The following is a 22498-nucleotide window of genomic DNA, read 5'->3' as shown; positions in this document are numbered from 1 at the left end:
ACAAGTTTAAAGGATGATTCATTGTAAACTCTGACTTATCCATCTCACTGTTAACAAGCAGAAAAAGAACTTTACCAAAGCCTCAATTATTTTTAAATTGCAATATGTTATTCTGGAGGTTTACACTCATGTCTCACAAAGTCAGTAAATAAAACTAAACTTTAGACTCGGTCAGAGAAAACACTGCTGTGTTTAGACTGCTTACTTACAGCACAGTTACACTCACAGATAACCAAACCTCCTACCTGGCTGTCAAACAGCGTCAAACCATAAACCTTCTCAAGACAATCCAGATCTGAGTCTTGCGGGGAACAGATGTGAAGTCTGGCGGCTGCTCGCTCTGCTGCCGTTCACGGGCTAACAAGCAGACCTAGCTGCTAACAGCCACCACTGAAACTCACAAACTCCACAAATCCATTCAACAGCTCCACCATCTACAGTCAGACACACGGCTGCTTATTTAATGCCAAATTACCACTCATAACTCGCACCAACCGCTGACGCTACTCTGTTGTAGGTTTTTTGCAGGCGAAACATCCTGGTGCTGACTATTAACTGGAGTTTACCAGCCCATCGGCACTCCAATCTCACACTGCTCATACAGCATTAGAAGATAAATTGGAGCACGGCCTTTTTCAGCTTTCTAGTTCAAAACCTTTTTCTAAAATGTTTTATTAAATTATTTATCATTCTCTTCTCTCATTTTGAATGTCTGATATTCCACCACTTTTCGTCCAGTCTGGTCAACAAAAATGAATCATAGATTTCATCATAATTTTTATTATCAAGATCCATTTTTAGTTCATCAAGAGCTTGTCTTTGTCGTGGAAAAAAGGTCATAGTTTTCATTAATGGAAGTACCACTAGCTGTGATAGGATTTGCCTCTAAGCAAAGATAAGTGAGTACAGTAAATATGGAAAGGTTGAAAACAGACATTTAATTTATTATATATACTGATAAATATTACTAATGGTAGTGTAATAAGTGGCCCCTGGCCTCCTGTCATTTTGCAAAAGTGCTTCCCGGGCAAAGAAAGTTAAGTGTCCCTGTAGTAGATGTTGAGATATTTCACTGGATCAGTGAAATGTTTGACCTGCTGGTGACTAGATTTAAAAGTCAGGGGATGAGCAAGTCATTAGTCATTATTTATCCTCAAGGCACCATAAATGTCTGCACAAAATCTTGTGGCAATTTATACAGTACTTGTCTAGGTTGTTAAAGTGGTGGAAAGAGTGATTGACATTGCCATCCGCAGAATCATGATGCAATCGTGACCAAAAAACATATCTGCCAGTAGAGCTGATGTCAGAGGCAACCCCTTAAACTGGCTTTATAATCCCGCTAAATGTTTATTGACTATACACAGTATTTCATGGTCCTAGCTGCTCTGAGCCGGCATGTTGTAAACAACCTCTGAAAGGTCTAGAGAAAGTGATGTTGTTTAGTTAAAGGCAGTTTTACAAGGTCTCCGCCTCCCCGCCAGTTGAAAGACCACCAGCTCTGGATATTGCAGGGCTAAAAGCAAATGGACTAATTAACCATCTGATATGAGAGAGCAGGCCACAGCTCACAGATAATTACTTTCATCTGCCCTGTTTATGTGCGGAGTGTATGAGGACAGGCCAGCAATGAGATAGTATGTGTAATGTTCCTGGAAGTCGACCAGGAGAGTGCCATGCTGATTAAAAGCTGCTCAGTCCCGTGATGTCGTCTCTATGTTTGAGCATCTTGTACAGTATGTTCACAGCTGCAGACTAAAGAATGTGTACATTATTGTCCTTTATACGCATTCAGCTCCACATTCAGAACATGGGTCACCCACATACTGGTCTTTACAAGTCCCATAAGACTCTTTTATCCTGCACACGTTTTCCATTTGAATGAACATTATTCTCCTTTTGGCTCAAACGGTGAGCACAATCAATGGTTCTTCCAGCTTGTACTGACCCACTTTCTAACCACGAATCAGTCCCAGCCCACAGTATGCAAGACTGTGTCATAAAATATAGGGGCTACTCTCTCCAACAGTGAGGGGAACATGGGACCCCTCCAAAGAATCCACTTCCTTCCAACTTTAATCCCCCTGATGTTTCATTCCTCCACTCCTAAGTGCTCCGTGACGATGGTGCTGTGAAATGCAACTATGCAGCGGAAATGTGTCATTTCTCACGTTGTCAGTGTTGATCAGAGAATCAGCAGATACAGAGACAGTCTGGCAGGGAGACCCTTGCCTCTGTGGCTCTTTGAGGCTAAACTAAACACCAAAAGGGAAAAAAAAAAATCTCAGAGCCGGTCGCCTCAGCTTATAGAACAACGTTTTCTCACGCCTAAAGCAGCTGATGTCATGACTGAGCTGCAGCCAAGTTTAAAGTGAGCTGTGCACTATAAATGGATGAAGAGAAATGGCTTTCTGCTTCGGTTATTGCTTCTCGACTTGGAATCTTTAAACAGTGCAAGCCTGTGAGGAGCCATGGACATTTCTGTGCATGCTCACACTTTGTAACAAATTCCTGTGTGAGGTCCTGTCTGAGTGTTGTGACCTGCAGTGTGTTAAGGAGACAGTTCACCCCCAAATTAAAAATACATATGATATAATTGAACTAGATGGCACTCGTGGCTTGTGGTGCTCAAGCGCCAAAAAACATTTGAAAAACTCAACAGCAATGTCTCTTTCCAGAAGTCATGACCTGGTTACTCAAGATAATCCACAGACCTTGTTGTGAGCAGTTTCATGTAGGAACTATTTTCTTTCTACCAAACTACACCCACCAACTGTATCACCATGCAGAAGGAAAGGTGCATCTATTCATGGACGAGAGGCTCATGACAACGCGAGATGCATAGGTGTAGATTTCAAGGGAGTCACAGAGGACACATCCTCCTCAATATTTAGAACATGTGCATTTGTCCCCCATAATAAAAACATAAAAGTAGCAGAGGACTTTTATTTAGACAAAAATTAAATACATTTACACCATAAATTGCTGCAGAAAAGGCACAAATTGGTGCAATGAAATTCGCCAGAATGCATGAAAATCAAGTGTTTAATGGAGAGCCCCCAAGATCCCCATTTCATATGTGTCCCCCACCCATGTTGAAATGAAACCTACGCCCTTGTCGAGATGTTAACATTAATGGCGTCCTCCTTGGCTGAGCTGTAACATTAGCTAGCTCAGTGGTGCTAAGTGAGTTAGCAGTAGATGCACTCTTCCTTCTGTGCGGTGATTCCATTGGTGGGCGTAGTCGGTAGAAAGGAAATAGTTCCTTCATCAAACTGTTCACAAAAGGTCTGTAGATTCTCTTGAGTAACTGGGTCATGATTTCTGGAAAGACACATTGCTGTTGAGTTTTTCAAGTGTGTATTTTTGATGCTTCAAGCACCACAAGCTGAGTGCCATCTAGTTACATTACATTCAAGGAAAGGCAGACATCTCTGTGGCCAATATCTCCAACACTCAGCATCGGCAACTCACATTAGAAGACTGATAAATAGCACCTCAAATAAAAGGAAATGCGTATTTTTGATTTGGGGGTGAACAGTCCCTTTTTAAGTTGATAAAGAGTACACCAACGCTTTCCTTGGCTGCAGTGTCAAAATGATACTATTCTGCAGTGCCAGTCTGACAAGTCTCTCTGTTTTCTTAATGAGAACTTCACTGTAACTCTGACACTGCATTAATACTCCCTTATTGTAAAAACTGGCCAAGTCAGTTCCCTTGTGCGGAGACATATGTGGAGGCAGCGCTCTTAAATTAGAACATATTATTTTGGTGATGTGTTCTTGTTCTGAGGAGATTTGCTTGAGAGTTTGTTTTTCTGAACATCTGTTTAACTTCCCAGCGTATCGGGTTTCTCCTCTGAACAACTAATCTCACAGGAGATGGTTGAGCTAGTGGCAAAATAGAGCAATTATGTGATTGGTCTTTGATTACAGAGCGTTTCCCACTCATTTGTCAGATGAGTTTGCCATTTGGTGGGTCAGACCTCCTGGGATCATTCTGACAGCCTCTTCTTGGCTATATGACACTCTTTGGAGAGATACATTTGGATGTGAAAGACATCTTTGTTGAAGAGTTTTATGAATGCCTTTCGGCTAAACACAATTATTTCATCATGCGCTGTTCAAATTGCTCTGTCATTTGAAGAATAACAAGCATCCTCACATTGCGTGCCAGTGCTTTTAGTCTTGCACCTTGTTCACGTTTTAGCATTTACTTCCATCACTCTCTATCTGCCTCTCTTTCCATCTCCCCAGCTGTGCTGAGTTGTGTGTGACAGACTCCAGCTCTGTCGCCCTTACCTCCTCCACCCACCCGCCTCTTCCCCCTCTCCTAAACCCCTAGACCCCCCCCCCCCCCTCCGCCCAGCTTCCCAGTCTAATTGAAGCCAGAACCTGGGAAAATCCTGCAGGTAGGACAGGAATCCAGGGTGGAAAATAAACCAGATCCCGAGCGCCACAAATTCCATCACGCAGTCTCACTTCCTCCGAGCCACCGGAGCCTGGGCAGCGTGTGCTCGACACCTCGTGCATGCTCGTACAGAATACACTCTTTAATATATAACTCCTACACTTAAGCTGAGACAGTTTTTACTGTGCACACTTGCAGCAGTTAATCATATACACACACACATGACTACAGCAGATACATTTCCAGCTCATATTCAGCGGTGACACATACAAGTGGCTATGAAATAAAGCAACACTTCAAATACGCTTTGAAATGTATGAATAAATAATATGCTGTGTGTATTATAATTACAGTAGAGATAAAATTAAAGCTGCTTCATGACAAGGCGAGCTTGCGGCAGCCTTTTCCTACAGGGTGTGCATACTATCAGACTAATAGACACCATGGGTGTCAGACTAGGCCTGCTGTTTTGTAAACTTACACTTGCTAACCTGGCCATTATGCTCGCTCCAGTCAAAGAGTCTGACTTCTGTTTGATGTTATTTACTGAGGGTTTTTGAAGCGTTATTTAATATACCCCCTCAGGGCCTTCGTCCTCTCGCCTTCCTAGTTTTTATGTGTGTGAAGTACGACTGCCCTGGAAGCGGAGGAGGAAGGAGGGCTGTTATGCCGCTATATTTGTGTGCAGGGATAAGCCATGAGGGTTCTTTAAATGAAGTGTGACACCTGGTGTAAACCTCTAAGGAGCTGCAGGGTGTTTGTGGAGGCAGAGTTGGTATCCCTGTTAGAGCACCACACACGCATGTTATCCTTTCGCTTTCCGGGAGACTTCTGACTTCATGGTAAGTTCAGGATTTGAGGAGTTATGGTTCCTTAACTTTAGGAATCCAACTATCAGATAAACCCCTCCTCCACTTCCACACACACACAGAAACACACACACACAGACACCACTCTCCCACCCCAGCTTTCTCCCCTGCTGGCTGGGAGGTCAGACAGAGCATGTGAGGGCCCTTTTCCTCCCAATTAGTCTGCCTCCTAATGAGGCCCAACCATCCCTTCTACCACTGCCACCCATTCCTCTTTACCTCCATACCTCCACCTCGCCCTCCCTCCCTGTCCCCTCCTTCCCTGCCTCCCCCCTACCATCAGCCCTGAGGCCCGAACCGGGGTCGCCTCTCTCTACCCACTCCGCCCCTTTGCTCCCACACCACTACCACCCCACTGGGTGTAATTATCACGCAGCCGGCTTATAAAAACCCTGCTGCACAAGCCAGGCGCCTGGCTCGCTAACCAGGAACAGCATACACACACACACACACACACACACACACACACACACACACACACACACACACACACACACACACAGGTGACAGTATGTGCAGTGGGCTTTTCGTTCTCTAAATCTAATATTTCTTTGCTGATCCTTAGCTTTTTGTGGAACTGTCATGGAGCAGAGACATGAACAGCTGAGTCTTCCTGCTGCGGTCTCTGATCTGAGCCACACATCCTGGGCTTGTTGTCACTGTGCACAGTCACGTGTTAGGATCCCCCTGAAAAAGGTCAGGGGTCACACTTCCTGTTTCCTGTCTCTGTTAGGTCATCAGAGGGTCTCACTGTGAGGGTCAGAGACCTCCTCTGTTCCTCCTCTGCCTTTTGTTTGGGGCGGCGGTGCTCTGGGTGGCACAGCAGAGTAGAGGCTCCTCTCTGGACCTGTCAAAGTGTGTGCACTCCCTAACTTTATCTTTCCCTCACATGCTCCCTGCCTTTTCATCTTGCCAGACACCCGTACCTTGCCAGTATGGGGTAGTTTTGCTGACCCCACTTTGCTATTTTCCAGCACTCTCAAGCCATTTTCTCTGTGTTCCAGTGAGCTGCATGCTAAACTAGCCGGCAGCTGAGCAGCTGCTTGTAGCCCCACAGACCACTCCACTCTCTGTTACACGCTTACCCAACCGAGCGTCCGCCAGCTCCCACTAGGTGTGATCATGGGACATGGAGTGACAGTCTGCTGATGTTAAAATGGAGGGTTTCTTAGCAACACGACTCTGGGAACCACGGCGATAACGTGTAAAGCAGACGAGCAGCAGACAAAAAGAGATTGTCTGAGGGGTGTAATCTGATTTAGCAACCAGCGGCCTGTGCTGGAATGGGACTTTTTAAACTATTAAACCCCATGCAGACAATCAGCCACATTCACAGACATAAGTCAAGATTTTCATTTGGTTAGCCTCAAAAAAGACTGAACATTGTTGTCATTCCAGATATATTTAATACTAGGGGGACTTAACCCTGTATATTCAGGCCCTGCCTTGATCTGAGCTGAGAATGTCTGAATAAACAGAAGACACAATGGTTTATTCTTCCAGAAGATGAACTGGCAACAATTTATTTAATCTTCTATCTTAAATATATGTAGAGGGTTTAGGAGTTTTCATTAGCTTTCAAAGATTATCTACCAGAGGAATGGAGTCCCTGCCAACGAAGTCTAAACATTCATTCAGGTTTCAGTCCAGAGAAGAGAAATCTGGAAATAGCCTTATGGGCTTCGTCAGAAAGGTGGAGTGGACACACGCCCAGTTTAACACTCGACTGGAGAGCTCCTTTTTTTTTCTTTCTGTGTTTTCTGTTCCAACTGGAATTAACATCAGGAAATTAATCTTGTCTGCATTAACTGTCTGCTGGGCTCCCGTTGCGTGACATACTCGACCGCGGACAGATGGAGGAAGACAAGACGGGAAGGAAAGAAGCAGAGAGAAGAATGAGAGAGCGCATACATCCCCCTCCTCTTTACATTTCAGATTCAATAAAAGTTGAGTAATGAGAGCGGGTGGGACTGCAGGGCAGGCTGTGTCGTCCGAACCTCCGCTCTGCCTGTCAGCATGCTGAGGAGCTTTCCATGAGTCACCCTGTGGAAAGTGCCTCCTGTCATTCCTCTGTTTGTCTGTCTGTCTGTCTGTTTGTCTGTCTGTCTCCCGTGGTGTCCCTCATTCATTCCCACTCTCCTGCTTTCCTCCTGGCTCTCTTTTCCAAGCAGCACGTCTGCAAACTTGATAGAAGCAGCACAGTATACATGTGGGGATTAAGAGTCAGGAAAGTCCATTTCCTTCATTTGTCACAAAAAATATTTTGCTGAAAAGTCATGTGTTTGATTTGTCTAACACAGTCACCCGGGCATCGGCTCCTGCGCTGTTTTAAATATGTACAACCTGCTGAACAGAATGTTTTTGGTTTTGCAGGAGCTCTGAGATAAATAGGAGACAACTAGAGTCACAGTCTAAAATGCCTGAATGCCTAAAGTAGGCCTGTTACATGATGACGTAAAAATATTGATTGGCACCATAAAAAAATTTTTGGCCACATTTTCTACTGGGGAGGATAAGTCTGTACTCACCAAGGAAATCACTGAGATTTAGGAATGACAGCATAACTGAAACGAAATCTTACAAACACAAGACGATCAGACATGCTGCAAACAAAACCTGGGTTTGGGTTAGTCAAACTTACTTTGAAGAGAAACAAAGGTGAACAGTAAACTTACGTAGGTAGCTGTAGGCTACATTGTAAACATCCATCAGATTACAGATAGACTTCCTGGTGAACTTTGACCTGCTGTTTCCTCGCTGCAGTTGTGCTTGTGCAGTTTCTCTGTGCAATGACAGCTTATTACCAACATCCCAGGTCCACTCAATTTGGTTTTACTTCCAAAAGAAGTGGTTCAGATGATTTAGCTTAACTTGAATACAACCTGATTGTCTAAACACTTGTTTCTTGCCTTACTTGGTTGTTGCAGTACTGCCTTGTTTTCAGACCTGTTTCTGGCCACCTGATGAATTTAATGGGTCAGTTTCTTTCTACTGAACTACACCCACCAACTGTATCACCATGCAGAGGGAAGCATGCATCTACTCATCAACGAGAGGTGGAGAAGAGATGTAAAGATTAATGGCCTCCTCCTTAGCTGAGCTGTAACATTAGCAAGCTCAGTGGTGCTAGGAGAACTAGCAGTAGATGCACACTTCCTTAAGCGCAGTGATAAGGTTAGTGGGTGTAGTTTGGTAGGAATAAAATGAATGTGAAATGTCCCTTTACGTAGGTCCAGTAGTCTTGTCTCATATGTCTGGTTTGTCTTCACCAAGTCCTTATGGGGGTATCTGGCTCCTTAGCTGCTAAATGTTCTGCTGTGCTCACTAGCTAGTTGCTAACTTTGTCTAGTTTCATGCTAAGTAAGAAGCACACAATGAGTCTTTTGAGCTTGTTTTTTGCCTAAAACAGCTGCCTTTTCTTAAGATTAGTGAGAACAGTGAGAGTGAACCGAAATAGTAAAGGTGAGGGTGATAAAACCAAAACAATGAACTGAAAGAAGCGAACAAGCTCTGTGAGCTGAGAGGAGGGTTGTGATCATTTTCTGTGGGTTAGTCATTAAATATGACCCATTTCACATTACAAATGGTCATCTGACCTGTTGTTAATGTAAAAATATTGATTAAAGCAGCTTTAAGGTGGTGTACCGAATGATTACAAACCAAGCATCAACCTCCAGGGCTGAAAAATGAAGCCAATGTGGAAGTGCCAAATGCTGCAGTTCCTCGAATAGCTATTTATGGCTGGCTCCAGAAGCAAGTCCCCATAGATCCCATGATAAAATGCCCAAATTTACAGCAGAAATAAACATGTTTACACCCACAAGAAACAGTTTTGGTCTCTATAGCTAATTTCCCTGTTCATGACAACTGTACGGGTATGAATTTTTATTTAACTCACCCATTTACATTTTATTACAGCTCAAAGTCACACATAATTAAGGGTGTGACTGCTATAAATGACAGGCTGTCTGCTACACGTCAGTCTATAGGTCAAATCCACTCCTCAAACCAGTGGGTGACGTCACAGTGGCTACGTCCATTATTTTTATACAGTCTCAGTTACAAACCCCAAAATCAGGTCAGCAGTTTTCATCACTGTGTTGTGCTTAAAACAGTACATGATGATTGTATGCATTTTAAGCCTTCAGCTCGGAGCAATTATAGAAACCATCAACATAAGACGCTGAAATCATGGCTTTTGTTATGAATGTATGGTAAGCAGTACTCTGTTTGGGAACCTAAGCCCTAAGTTCTGTAGATTAGATTTGTTGACAAGATGTGTTGAGGCATTGATAGAAACATTCAGAGCAGCAGATTCCGTCTGGGCCGAGTCATGAGCAGCGTGTCCAGACAAGTCCTGTGCGTGGAGAGGAGGACATAACATAGGGCCTGATCCCAATCACACACACTGACAAGGAGACCCGTTTTTCTATACGCTCACTGTCTTCATTAGTCATCCTCTCCCTGTTTCACTCCCGACATCACTCATTCATTTTAACAGTTATGACGTTTATACTGAGATATTTGCCTCCCTATCTTCACATCATTTTGTGATTTACGGTCTAACGTAAAGCAGGATCTTACTGCCAGCTCGTGAAAAGGCCACAGCTGATGCGCACCAGTGAGTGCAGGTTGATTTCTACCAGTGCAGGTCAACCAGTGGCTGGGCCCAGGGGCTCAGTTGCAGCTGTCGTGTCGAACAGTGACCCTGTGTGGAGTTCATGTCATGTGTGGGAGGCAGTGACAGACTTGCGGTTTCTGTGTCTCTGTCTGGGCTGGCCTGCATTGAGCAATCCGCCACATGTTTGGGCTTTGTGTGCAGCTTTTGAGCCTGTGTTTCCTTGGTGTGACTTGCGCTTTTGTGTTAAGGGAAGGTGAACCCTGTGGCCTGCGGGATGCCTATAGCCGTCCTGATTACATGTTCTGTGCATCCAGCTGCCTGTTCAAGCCAGCTCCCGATGCAAGTCTCGAAACACAGAGGAGAGAGAGGAGAGGAGTGAGAGCGCCAGATTTCCTCTCCTAATGGAAAACATACTGAGCATTTCTCCAAAAAAATGTCTCTTTTATTTGTTTCCTCCCTGCTTCCTTTTGCTTGGGTTTTTTTTTTAATTGCAGAAGATTCCAGCCCAGAGCGACTTGAGGTTTCTCCCTCTTGTGGTAAATCTGGAGGCTCTTGCCGGATCACGCTGTGGCTGAGCCATGCCAAAAGCGCAGCGTCACTTTCGACACAAACATACATCCCACCCCTCCCCGCTACCGCAGCCGTGGCAGAGGCAGTCAGTCAGTGGGCAGAAGCCACAGCACTCTGCCACAGAGGTTCAGGGAGAGGTACTGCCCTGCTACCCCCCCTGTGGAGAAGGGCACGGCTCGCTGCTATGGCTCATTTAGACCATGGCTATGATTATGCAGCCAAATTCTTATTTTAATTCCCAAAATCCCATTTTTTATTTTTTCATCTGCTGTTCATCTGCTGCTATTTATAGCTTGTATGTTCTTGATGCAACTTCCCTCATGTGTGTCTGAAACTGGATTTTAATTCCAAAATATAAAACTCTCAGATGTGTTTTTAGCCGTGCTAGCAGCTGCAGGGACGGCAGTGTTGGTCGGTCACCACATTTTACTTCACACTGAAATATCTCAACAACTGTCCCACGGATTGCCCTGAAGTGTGGTACAGACATTCACGTTCCCCTCAGAGTGAAAAATGCCTTTTTTAAAAATTCCATCATAGTGTCAAAATATAGATTTGTCCAACACTTGGGATGATGACTAAATACCTGCAAAACTTTTGACCTTACCATCTATCTCAGCTGTACTTTGGACTTAGTGTTTTTTTCGGGATGGCTTGACACCAATATTTCATCGATTTCACAGATATCAATTCTGCAGTCTTGAGTATTTGCCAAATCAATACCAAAGGGTTGCTGTCTTTTTCCTTATCTTAAACAACTAAGCTGTACATTTGTGTGGATGCACTTTGCTTGACCTAGCTATCTAAAAAAAAACATCATGCTCAAACTGTGAAAGAACTATTCTAGTCCCAGAAAGGAAGAAATACATACCCCCACAACATGACTCAGTTATGTCATACTGCTGCTTCTTTAAGGACAAAAGTTTCACTCATAGAACTTTCAGTAGCATGTTTGATTGGTCAGCACCGCTCAAACATGCAAAATGAAATTTAAAGTGCAACTTAATGCAGTAAACACTTTAAATATAGAATAACTAAGGAATTACAATTCAATGCAAAATACTGAATACAACTCAACACTCAATGAAGCCTGTACCTCAGTGATATAGCAAGTCGCACTGTAGACCATACCTTACTAACTATAACTTACCATAGAAATAACAGCATCTCTAAAATGTAATGTACAGTTGAAAACAGTATGGTAGGTGTGGCATCTTAAGGCACTTACAACTAAATTCTAGGCTGTTATTACACCTGATATCAAGTTAGTTGCATTGAGAAGACTATCTAGGGGTAGACAGAACAAGCTCTGAAGGAACTCTTCTGTTCACGACACCTGTTGCTCATCTATGTTACCCATCATGTGACATCTCTTTGCGGCATGTCGTATATATTGGATTATGCTTTTCTTTTTTTCTCATATCCGATCCAATATTGGACCAATACTAAGTATTGTATCGGTACATTCCAACTAATGATCAAATGTTAGCATGCTTACGTGCAAAACTAAGATGAACAATATAGACATTATACCTACTGAATTGTTGTTGTCGTTGTGAGCATGTTAGCATGCTGACATTAGCATTTAGCACAAAGCGCTGCTGCACCTGAGGACCAGTCACTGTATAATGGACAACAAATCTCCATGTCTGCTCACTGTACAAAAATGAAGACAAAATATCCCATGCTGGTGACATCATTTGGAGCCGTAGTCTACACAGTAGTGTTACTGCAGCCAGCCACCAGGGGGTGATTGAGATGTTTTGACTTTAGTTTTGGGGAGTTGTCGTGTCATTCGTCTTTATTACACAGTCTATGTTGAGGACAGCCTCACAGAGCAGCTAGCATGGCTGTAGAGTCTTTGTGTTGTTTCCTCTAAAATCAGCATACAGTGAATCAGAGGACAGCATGCCTGTATATGTGTTGAGGGGAGTTGGTGTGTTTGCTGGCAGGTGGTGAGCTACACATGGCAGTGTTCAGACAGACCAGGCTCTAAACAAGGACACGACAGTTGCTGTCAATGTTTTTCCCCTCACTCCTCATACCTTTTTTTAGGTTTTGTTCTAAAATACCCCGAACCACATCTTTCTTTCCCTGCTTTACAAGAGTTTGTTTGCTTTTTAATTGGTTTGCGAGGCGCCCCTCCCCTCCCAAAGTCCGACTGAGTTGCCAGGATACAGACAAGGAGAAGGAATCTCAGGACCTCAGTAAGTCTGTGAAGGACTTCTCCAATTGCAGGCAAACATGCATGTGTCTGTAAGAAAACAGACCAGTACATTAAACCGCCATTCATTATGTGGAGGGTTTGTTCGTGGGACATGTTTTAATGTGACACCTAAGGCCTCCGCTCTGTCAACAGTTGGCGCTTTGCTCGATGTCTTCAAACAGAAGTCAAAATGTTCCTGTGGATCAGCCGTCCTGTCTGTGACTTACTGTTTGTCCGTCCCTCAGTCTTAGTGACCAGGCTTTTAGAAATGTTGTGGTCATCGTGCGTGTATGGCCTCAATGTTGAGAAATGAATGGAGGTTTGTTGGGCAGCCATGCGGGGAACAAGGTGATGTGTGTTCCCTCTCTAAACTTTAGAGTTTATGTCACTTGTAAAACCCAGATTGACTGGTTTGTATATGCAGGCGAAGGGAACAGGGTTGTTTATCTTCTGGCTGACGTAATTCTGTGATTAGCTCTGGGTTTTTATACCTCCGCTCTCTGTCTCTCTCTCTCACACACACAAACACACAGTCTGATCTCAGGCAGACGTCGCAGCTGACTTGAGACAAGGCCCATATGAACTCAATTTTCTCCCATAGCCAGCCAAAACAACCAAAAACAACAACAAAAAATGCATGCTGACGTATGCAGATAGGAAGGAAATCAATAAAAAACAAACATGCAGGCAGAGCGGCGAGATGAAAGGAAGCTTGGAGGGCAGGCGGCTGGAATTTAGCACATCTGTTACCTTGGCAGGGCTCTCAATCATGTGTGATGTTGTGGAGGCTGAAAGATGGTCAGAGAGCGGCCATGTAGGTTGTCTCCAAGCTGGCTCACATGTTTCTCACCCGTGAATAGAGCAGGATGGAAAGCTTTTCTTTTAATTTCTGTGTTGTTCTAAAGCCACACAACAAAAAGTGCAAAGAAAGTTTTAAGTCAACATTTTTACTCAGTTATAGTAATTGAATTGCATAAAGTTTGCTGCTTCCTCCTCCTTTTGCACTTTGTCAATGTAGTGTAAAACAAGCTTTAACTGCAAAGAGTGATTAAAATAATAATCAGTAGATATTCTCTGACATAAGTTGATTAAGGTTGAAATATATGTTGAAGTTAAAATACTCAATTAACACATTGTTTCATGTATTCATGTATTGTACTCATTCACACGCATCTGATCATGTATTGCATGTAAGCACTGGGGACTAAATGAGGAGTCCCTAAGATTCAATGTTTTTTAAAAAATGCAGTGAGAATTGGCTCGAACATAAGGGTGGGGAAGTCCAGCCCAGGCTGTCACAGCCTGATACACCAGTATGAACCACACCCAAGGTGGCTCGAAGAGATTACACAGTTAAGATGTGACTAAAGAAAAAAGGTGGAGAATCACCAGAGTCTTCACCAGCATAAAAGGGAGAGCGCAGAGAGTGAAACTTCAGTCTTGTTCCGGAGCTTGACTCATGAGTTGTATTTGTTGTTGCTTGTGAACACATTAAACTCGGTTGCACCTGATTCTACGTGTCTCCAGTGATTTTCTGAGCACCAGCCTTCTGATTCTAAGACACTTACTTGAGTAAAAGGCGAGTCCAACCAAAGACATTGAAGGCAAGGTCTGGAGCCAACTGGCCTGGCTTCAGGCACCAATTTTTGCTTCATCATCAAGAGTAATTCATTTGCAGCTCTTGGACATTTCTGTATTATTTATGAGTTGATTAGTTTACCACAATTCTCAATAAACACTTCTGGTATGTTTTGCACAAACACATTATGAGCTGCTGTAAATCACATGGGAAAATATCTGAGTTAACCAACAATTGCTTTTACAGCCCAGAGGCCAAACCGGGATAAGGTTCTGTTGTAAATATCACATTTCTTTGTTCTAGAGCTTGTGTTGCATCCTTTTTTTCTATCTGTCTTCATATTCTTTTCTCTTCGTCCGCATTGTTTAATCTGCAGACTGTTTTTTTTTATTATGTCTGCAAGTGTTTATGCTGCCATCTTGGCCAGGTATCCCTTGAGAGAGAGGTTTCCAACTTTAACTGGTGCAATGAAATAAGTCATAATATTACAAACATTAAACAATATTTCTTCTCCTCTCCTCCCACGCTCTCGTTTTAGATCCCAAGGCCTTGAAGTCCACTCGGACAGAGTGTGTTATGTGGTGTTTTTGTATCCCAGTTGCCCTGTGACAACCACTGAAGACAATGATGTTTGCCAGTAACAACACAATCGCACCAGCCTGCTTGCCCCACTGTTTCTTTTTCTCCCAGTAAATTACATGGAGCGACAGCCACAACCCTTTGAATGAATCACGTTTGGACAAAAATAACAAAACTGGCACCGATAACAAAACTGTTTTCCTGCCTGGTGATTATAATTAGAGTTTGGTAAATACCAGCGCTTTTAGATCTCCCCGAGTTTTTGTCAGGAATTCCCCTCACACTGTTCTAATCATACAGTACACGCTCAGATCAAGAGACACCCCTTATTTATTTTAACAGCTTTGTTAAACCATTAATGCACAGGCACATTCCGGCCACAGAGTGATTCATGAGGAGGGCGAGGGCGGCTGTGTTTTCAACATCATTACCTTTAACCTCTTCCTGTTTGTCCCACAGTTGCTGCGGCTGGTAACGGTATCTGAGAAGCGCTGGAGAGCCCGGTCGCGGGGAGTTGGAGCAGACGGGTGGAGCGATGAGGAGGAAGAGGGATTTGTGAGCGGTGACTGTGACGATGAGGATGAGTGCACCGGAGTGTCAGGACTGGGGCCGCCACCGAGACGCAAACGGTTACGCATCTTTGCAGGTGAGACAAAAGCTGGATCTCTGAATTTACCTTAAAGGTATATTATGTACAAATTGTCGGTTACTGTTTGTAAACAGTATCTCCAGCTAAAGTGAATGTTAAAGCCAATTCCACATTCACTCTCATTCACTATATTTCAGCGCTGTGTCCACAATTTTCATAGCCTCCTTCTGGATACATACTACTTACGCTCTGGCACCTGATCTCTGCAGAAAAATACACCGCCACGCGCATCTTGTGGGTCATAAGTGATGATTGAGAGAGATTACTTTCTATGAGTCTATACATCATTGTTTAGGAAAATCCTTTGTAGTGTACCTTTAACTGCAACTTGTTTGTTTTGAAATAACCTGCTGCATCCACATTGATAACTTTAAATTACCTTAAATTGCTTTTATGAGTCAGGCTATGAAGAAATTTTGGGCACAACCAATTAAGTAGTTTACGTGTAAGCCAGCTAACCAAATTGGAGCTATTTACTTTAAAACTGGTAAGTGCATGAATAGGTTTGGCTCGGGTTTGCAGTGAGTCAGAGCGATCACAGTCCAAACAGAGGCAGTGGGCACAGCAGAAACGTGTTTACATGACTACTGTACATGTTGACACCACCGTGACACTATGCAGCAGGAGACGTGAGACTTCCTCAGGTAGCCGCCTCTCCTCAACCTCTTGACCTCCCCGCTGTCAATCCCTCGGAAACGTCAAGACGTGCTCTCCAAAAGCCAAACAAAGAGCAAATGAAGCTACAAACTGTCGAGAGAAAAGAAACCAAACAGAAAATGAGGGCGAAAACAGCCAGGGAGCAGGAACAAGAGGGTTCGATACACGGACACAAAGCCAGCGCAGCTGAGCAAACACAGCAGAGGGAGTAGTCCTCCTGTCGGGGATGTTGTGGCAGAGATTTGGGTTCGCTGGGCAGGGAGCGAGAGCAGGAACCCGAGGTTAACACAGGAATCCTGCAGGGCCATCACTTCCAGCAGGCTGGGCCGTGAGAGTCTGATGCCCTCTCTTACACGCTCCTGTTAGCCTGACTGTACAGTTCTGCTTCGATACACAGAGTCATTATACTGTCTCCTCAGGGTTGACACAGTGGGAAATTAAAGCACCCTTTATGGTCCGACCTCCATCTCGAGTGTGTGTGACTGAGCGTGCAGGCACATATACGTCTGTTTGTATGTGAGCCAGTAATGTTTGCAGACCTTGGAGCGTCCCTGCTCATTGGCAGATACTCAGATAGCTGCTGATAGCCTGTGATGACCTAGCAAAACGCTGATCTAGCACGGCCGCTCAGCCCATTTTGGTCAAACAGGGGGCTGGAGTTCAAAGGTCAACCTGCTGAGCATGAGGCCTAATGGGCTGCCTGTCTGTGCTCTGCTGCTCTGAGATGGACGAGGCAGATCTGGTTTCACAAAGCCTGGAGTGGAGTGACGGCATAGCACACACACATACACACAAGAGCCGGGGAAAGGTGACAGAAGCCACAACAACAAGGTGCAGACAGGACAGAGGCGGGGCTGAGACCCCCACACAGCCGGGCTGTCAACCTGCCGACCACACAGAGGATGTTCCCAAACATGCGTAATGATTGATCTGTCCTCGCTCATGCTCTGCGCAGATTCCATAACCTTCTGATCACTAATGCCGCTCACCCACAACACACACACACAGACATACACACTTCCCCTCTGGGCCAATCAAACCCCAAGCCCCACATTCCCCAGAGCATTCCAGGCCAGGGGAGCTATTCCAGGACAGGGACCCCCCCTACACCACCCCCACCCCCACAAAGCCAGACTTACAGCCAGGCACTGGACTGGATACAGCTCACTCACCAGACAGATCACTCACTGACCTCCGTGGTGTCAGTTAATTCAACTTGTCAATTAATTCAATTAGCCAAATAAATAAAAAACAAATGGTTATGAACAGGTTTAATTTACAAATAATTTGAGGCTGTATTCTAGTATTCTAGTGTTTGGTTTTAAACACTTGGTCCTTGGTCCAGAACGTTATCACACCAGCTATAATCAGTAATAACCTCACACGTGTGGGTTAAAACAAAAACATGATTACACTCTTAAGGTCAGATGATTGAATGATTTGTCTTTAGTCACTTATATTTACTATATGCACATTGTTTAAAGCAAGCCTGTGTAACTTCTTTGGTTGCTGTGGCCAAGCCTGTCAATTATGGTATCATGTTATATGGTAACACAAGTAATGAAGAGTCATAAAGTTAACGAACTGACTCAGCAATCTTATTTATGCAGTAATGTCTACCTGAAGTTTGCTAACATTAGCCACCAAAAGCTACTGGTAGCAGCAAAAGCTAGAGGTAGTTCAATGGTGTTCATTATGTCTTTAGTTTCTGATAATGACTGTAGTTGTTCTTTTATCTCAGACATGTTACATACCTTGACATGTTTCGGCAGAAACTTCCGCCTTCCTCAGAAGTGTCACTTGGTGGTGGTTGTGACGCATCTTTATCAGCTGATCTGTCAAGGTATGTAACATCCTAACATGTCTGAGATAAAAGAACAACTAAAGCCATTAAAAGCTAGAAGTGTTTGGAATTGAACAAAGGTTTGTTTTATGCTTCAAAGACTGAGCATGTTATTTCTGTTAAATCTTCTTTCAAAAGTCACATAGTCTCACTTTAAAGGTGTGATATATAACATTCATACCGCCTTTTCCACCAAATTAGCTCTGATTCTTAAACTCGTTCTGTTCATGATTCCTGGAACCTTTAACCTATCTAATGAACCAGTTCATGTTTCCATCAGTTCTGAGTGGAACCATTGTAATCACGAATGTATCATCAATGACGGACGTTGCACAATACACAACGTAGGTAGCATAGTAGTAATAGTAATAGTAGCAAAAATCGTGGGTTACATTGATTATCCGCAAACTTTTGTTCTGTTAGGACAGACATTTGGTTTTACACAAAAACGATGATTGATGATTTCTCACTTGATATCTCCATTGTTGCCTTCTACATCCTCTCTTTTCAACCTGTAGAATATGACACGCCCTCTGATGTCATCACAGTTTGCACTTCAGATCAAGGATCTATTTTTTTTTTCCAGTTCCAGCTAAGAACCAACTTTTGCGGCTCTGAACCAATTTATTTTCGGTCGAAAGGCTCTCAGGGGGTCAAAATCAGGTGCAAGAACCAGAATGGAACAGGTTTCATGTTGGTGGAAAAGGGGTATCAGAGAGGCCTGCACAAAACTCTCACCTCTGACCTTACAAGCAGACATGGCGGTGGCGGAGCTGACATGACGGCGGCCACTGCTAATAGTAACACCAGTGCTAACAGTGCTTTAAATGGCAACAGTGCTGACAGAGCTAACAGTGGGAGGGAACTGGAGGATGGGGGTTACACTTATGTGACAACGCCATCCCACCACCGTGGGTCGGGACAGCATTGTCAGCAGTAGGCGGTGTACGAGCACAGTGCAGAGCGGTGGCAATTAGCTAGCTAGGGGGGTATGAATGGAGGGACACAGATGTACTAACAGGCATGCACGGCTTACCCAGCTACCAAAGAAAAAAACAAAAACAAAAAAAGAAAGAGAAACTCGGATTACAACACAGGGAGCATGACTTCATTCTCTGCTCAGGACACCATAACTTCACTATATCTTTACATAGAAAATAGTTGTTTATCAGTAATGCTCTGAATGTTGTTAACTGCACCTTTAATTTTTTTGTAACTTCACCTCTGGATGTTTATAGGACACATTTTCATCAGTGTAAATTGAAGGTCTTTATTATACAATCAGAACTATAGATTATATACATATACATATTACATAGTCATAAACACCTGTTGTATTCAAAGAAAATCATAAGTATGAAAAATAATTTTGTTTGTCAATATAATCCCAAAATGTGGATGCACACAGTAATGTGTGTGTTTGGAAGTGTATAGGTTTGTCTGTGTGCAGTCCTTTTAGAATCCTGTTATCTGTGATACCATATGACTGTCTTTCATTCGTGATGGGGGCTCACCTGTGTTTCTATGCTTTCATGCACACCTGGTCTCTCCTACTGTACAACCTCTGTGGGGAAACAAAGAACCTCCATAAAGTCTGCTCAAAACCTCTTTTCATTCCCTCACGCTCACTTCATTTTTTTTCTCCCTCTGTCACTTCAAATGTGTACAGCAATGTGTTCAGAATACTGAGCCATCCAGTGGATAAAGTCTTAAAATGCTGCTATCTGTGTGACAGTAAAAAAAACCTGCCACTGAGGTTAACCAGGTGAGTTTCAGCTCTTAAAGCTTTGTGAAATAAAAGGCAACATATATAGTGAAATATAGAAATCCTTTCACCAGTCAAGGTTTATGTTTCTTCACTTAAGTTAGATCTTAAAACAAAATGATTCACGTTGGGAATAATCCAAAGAAATGTTTCTTTTTATAACAGGAGTTGACCACTCAATTCTAAACCACTTATAAAGATGGCTATTTAAGAGTCTAACGCTAACTGCTAGACTAAATAACTTGTTAAAATGGGTTTTTCATGCAGTTTGGAAACATTCAGTAGTCTGAAAGCCAACAGTTGGTGGGCTCTGCCACGGCCCAGCAGCCCAGAGCTCTGCCTTGTGTGTTTTCTTGCTGAGCTGGACTGAACGGGCCTTTTGCTGTGTGCTGTACCTCGCCATGCTCAGCAGGAGCCGCCTGAATAGGCCTCTTGTTATGTTCCTGCGCTCAGACATTCGGTCACTGTAAGCAGCCCGAAGGAAAGCTGTTCTTTTGGAAGCTCTTGAGCATTTTATCAGCGCCAGGGGTTAGCAAAATACAAAGTGGAAATATTCCTGTAATGTGAAACATGCAGCTTACGATGAGAGGCTGGGCTGGGCTCACCTTTCAGGTCTGCTACAAATTTTGTGGCTGGAACAAAGGAGCGGGTAAAAGAAAGAAGAAGGTGATGAAAGAATGCGGGGAAAGTACAGAAAGAGACAAAAACACCTTTGATAACTCTAAAGGTTGATACACTGGGAAACCTAAACATTCTTTACTCTGTATGTGGGTTGAATTGACAGCCGTACGTGCTGCCAATATAAGGACCTGGTATGTTAATTAACTGCAGCTGTGACCCCTGACCCACAGCACCTGATAGGTGAGTCACACGGCGCCGGTCCTCCACAGTAGTGTTTGCCACATGTCTTCATCAAAAAGGCCATAATCCAGACACTGTTGACACAAGCTCTGGCAGCGCTGGATGCATCCACCATGTACACTGTTTCCTCTAACTTTAAGCTCCATATATTTTCATGAAGCTAATCATTTGAGCTACTGCACACATGAATGTGCTCTTATAGAGTTGTCCACATGTGGTTGCCAGGTAGACGGCCTGTGTGCCACAGGTTAGCGTGAGACAGAAGGAAACAGGCTCAGACGATGCAGATGTGCAAGGAGGAGTGCAGGTGTTTGGGTGGAGGAGGAATCTGGGTGCCCACATGGCCCAAGTCCTGGTTTTCAACAGCATGCAGAGCCAGATGATACTGAGGCACAGACACATGCAGACTTAATAGAGTCAGACTTAAGTTGCGAATTTGAGGACTTGAGCCTTGCTTGTATAAAAAAAGAGACTCGTCTTGACTTTGAATTGGTAAACATTTTTAAAAAAAATCAGCACAACCCTGAACATCTGTGGCAGTAAAATGCAGCAGTGTTTAATTAATTGTTGTTGACCAGTGACGTGGGCGTGGACGTCTCCAGTCGCCTCTCTGTCCGCTCGGCTAAATTTATGCTAAATTTAGGGTCCTTTGTCTATTTTGCAAGTCTTGGTGGTGCTTTTTTTTCTTTGGTTAGCTTTGGATGGTGGTGGCGTGTGGCTGAGAGTCACTCACTGGGATAAGGAAATCAACTAATCAGTCTGTAAACTCTCCTCTTGTAAACTTCTGCGTGCTAGCTGCTAGCTAGCCAGGTTGAAGTTTTTAAATGTAGACATCAGTAAACATCAAGGAAAGATGAAAAGAATAAGCACCAGCTGAACCAGCATCCTGCTAGTCATTGTACAGGCATTGGATAATAAACTGGGCGACCTCCAATTTCCTTCAGAAACTTTAATATCCTTTGATTCACCAAAACTTGGCTAAATCCTGGACAGCAGCATCCAACCAGGTGACTCTTTTTCTATATGTTGATCCGACAGAGCAGACAACTGTGGCGAGAGAAGTAGGGGAGGTGTGTGCTTTATGGTGAATAAAGACTGTTGTGTCAGTGGGAATGTGAGGTGTTGTCCTGTTCCTTCTGTGAATCACTGCTACACACTGTTAAGAGGTGGCTGGCGAGTGGTGCTGCCAGTGTTTGGAAGGTGTAACCATGAGGCCATCTTGTTGGTGTCGGGATGTGTAGACAGTTAAATCAATCCACAACCAAAAACATTAAACATTTTCATTTTCCTAGGTATTAATAATTAATAAGGCTCGGCTCCTTTCAAAGACTCCTTGCGAAGCACTCCTCTGGAGTTTTTTCGGACCTAATTGTATTGCAAGTTTTGCACAGCGGCGACCAGATCTTTGCTCTCAAACCACAAAAAAATCTGATGGCACAACAGTCTCCTTCAGTACATTATTCTATGCTTTTGATTTTCACATTGGCTAGTCATCCTGTTTAATTTGTCTTCTGATTAAATCGGAACTGTTGAAACAAGTTGTAGGAAGCCTCTGCAAGAAATTGGTTGCTGGCAGACACTCTGTGCTGCAATAAAATGGTTAATCAGCAGTGCCGTGCACTGTAGAGCCGATGCGCTGCTGGCTCTGCCGGCCTGAATAGAATATAATGTCTATAGCCTTACTGTTGTGTGTACAGCCTTTATAGACTGAGCTGAGTAGTGATGTGCGCCTCAATCCGTAACCCACAGGAGCCGCAAATGGACCTGCGGGTCGGGCAGCAGTGTTCGTCTGTTAAATCGGTCTGTAAATGATATTTTGACATTATTGGCTATTACTGTCATGGCATCCGAAGGTACTGATGCGTTGAGCAGGTCACAGTCCGCGGTCG

At 43.7% G+C, this 22498-nt stretch overlaps 1 protein-coding gene across 1 annotated transcript in view; it reads left to right on the top strand.

Annotated features, from left to right (window-relative positions):
• The window catches only part of gpc3 (glypican 3), a 147976-nt gene that overhangs the window by 113498 nt on the left and 11980 nt on the right, over nucleotides 1-22498 (top strand). The window contains exon 7 of the mRNA XM_050043077.1: nucleotides 15294-15480. Within this exon, the coding sequence (XP_049899034.1) occupies nucleotides 15294-15480 (187 nt within the window). The remainder of the gene's footprint in view (nucleotides 1-15293; nucleotides 15481-22498) is intronic.

Source organism: Epinephelus moara, chromosome 4 (genome assembly GCF_006386435.1).
Source record: "Epinephelus moara isolate mb chromosome 4, YSFRI_EMoa_1.0, whole genome shotgun sequence".
NCBI lineage: Eukaryota > Metazoa > Chordata > Actinopteri > Perciformes > Serranidae > Epinephelus > Epinephelus moara.
Note: the sequence above shows the minus strand (reverse complement) of the source record. Positions and strands in the feature narration are given on the sequence as shown.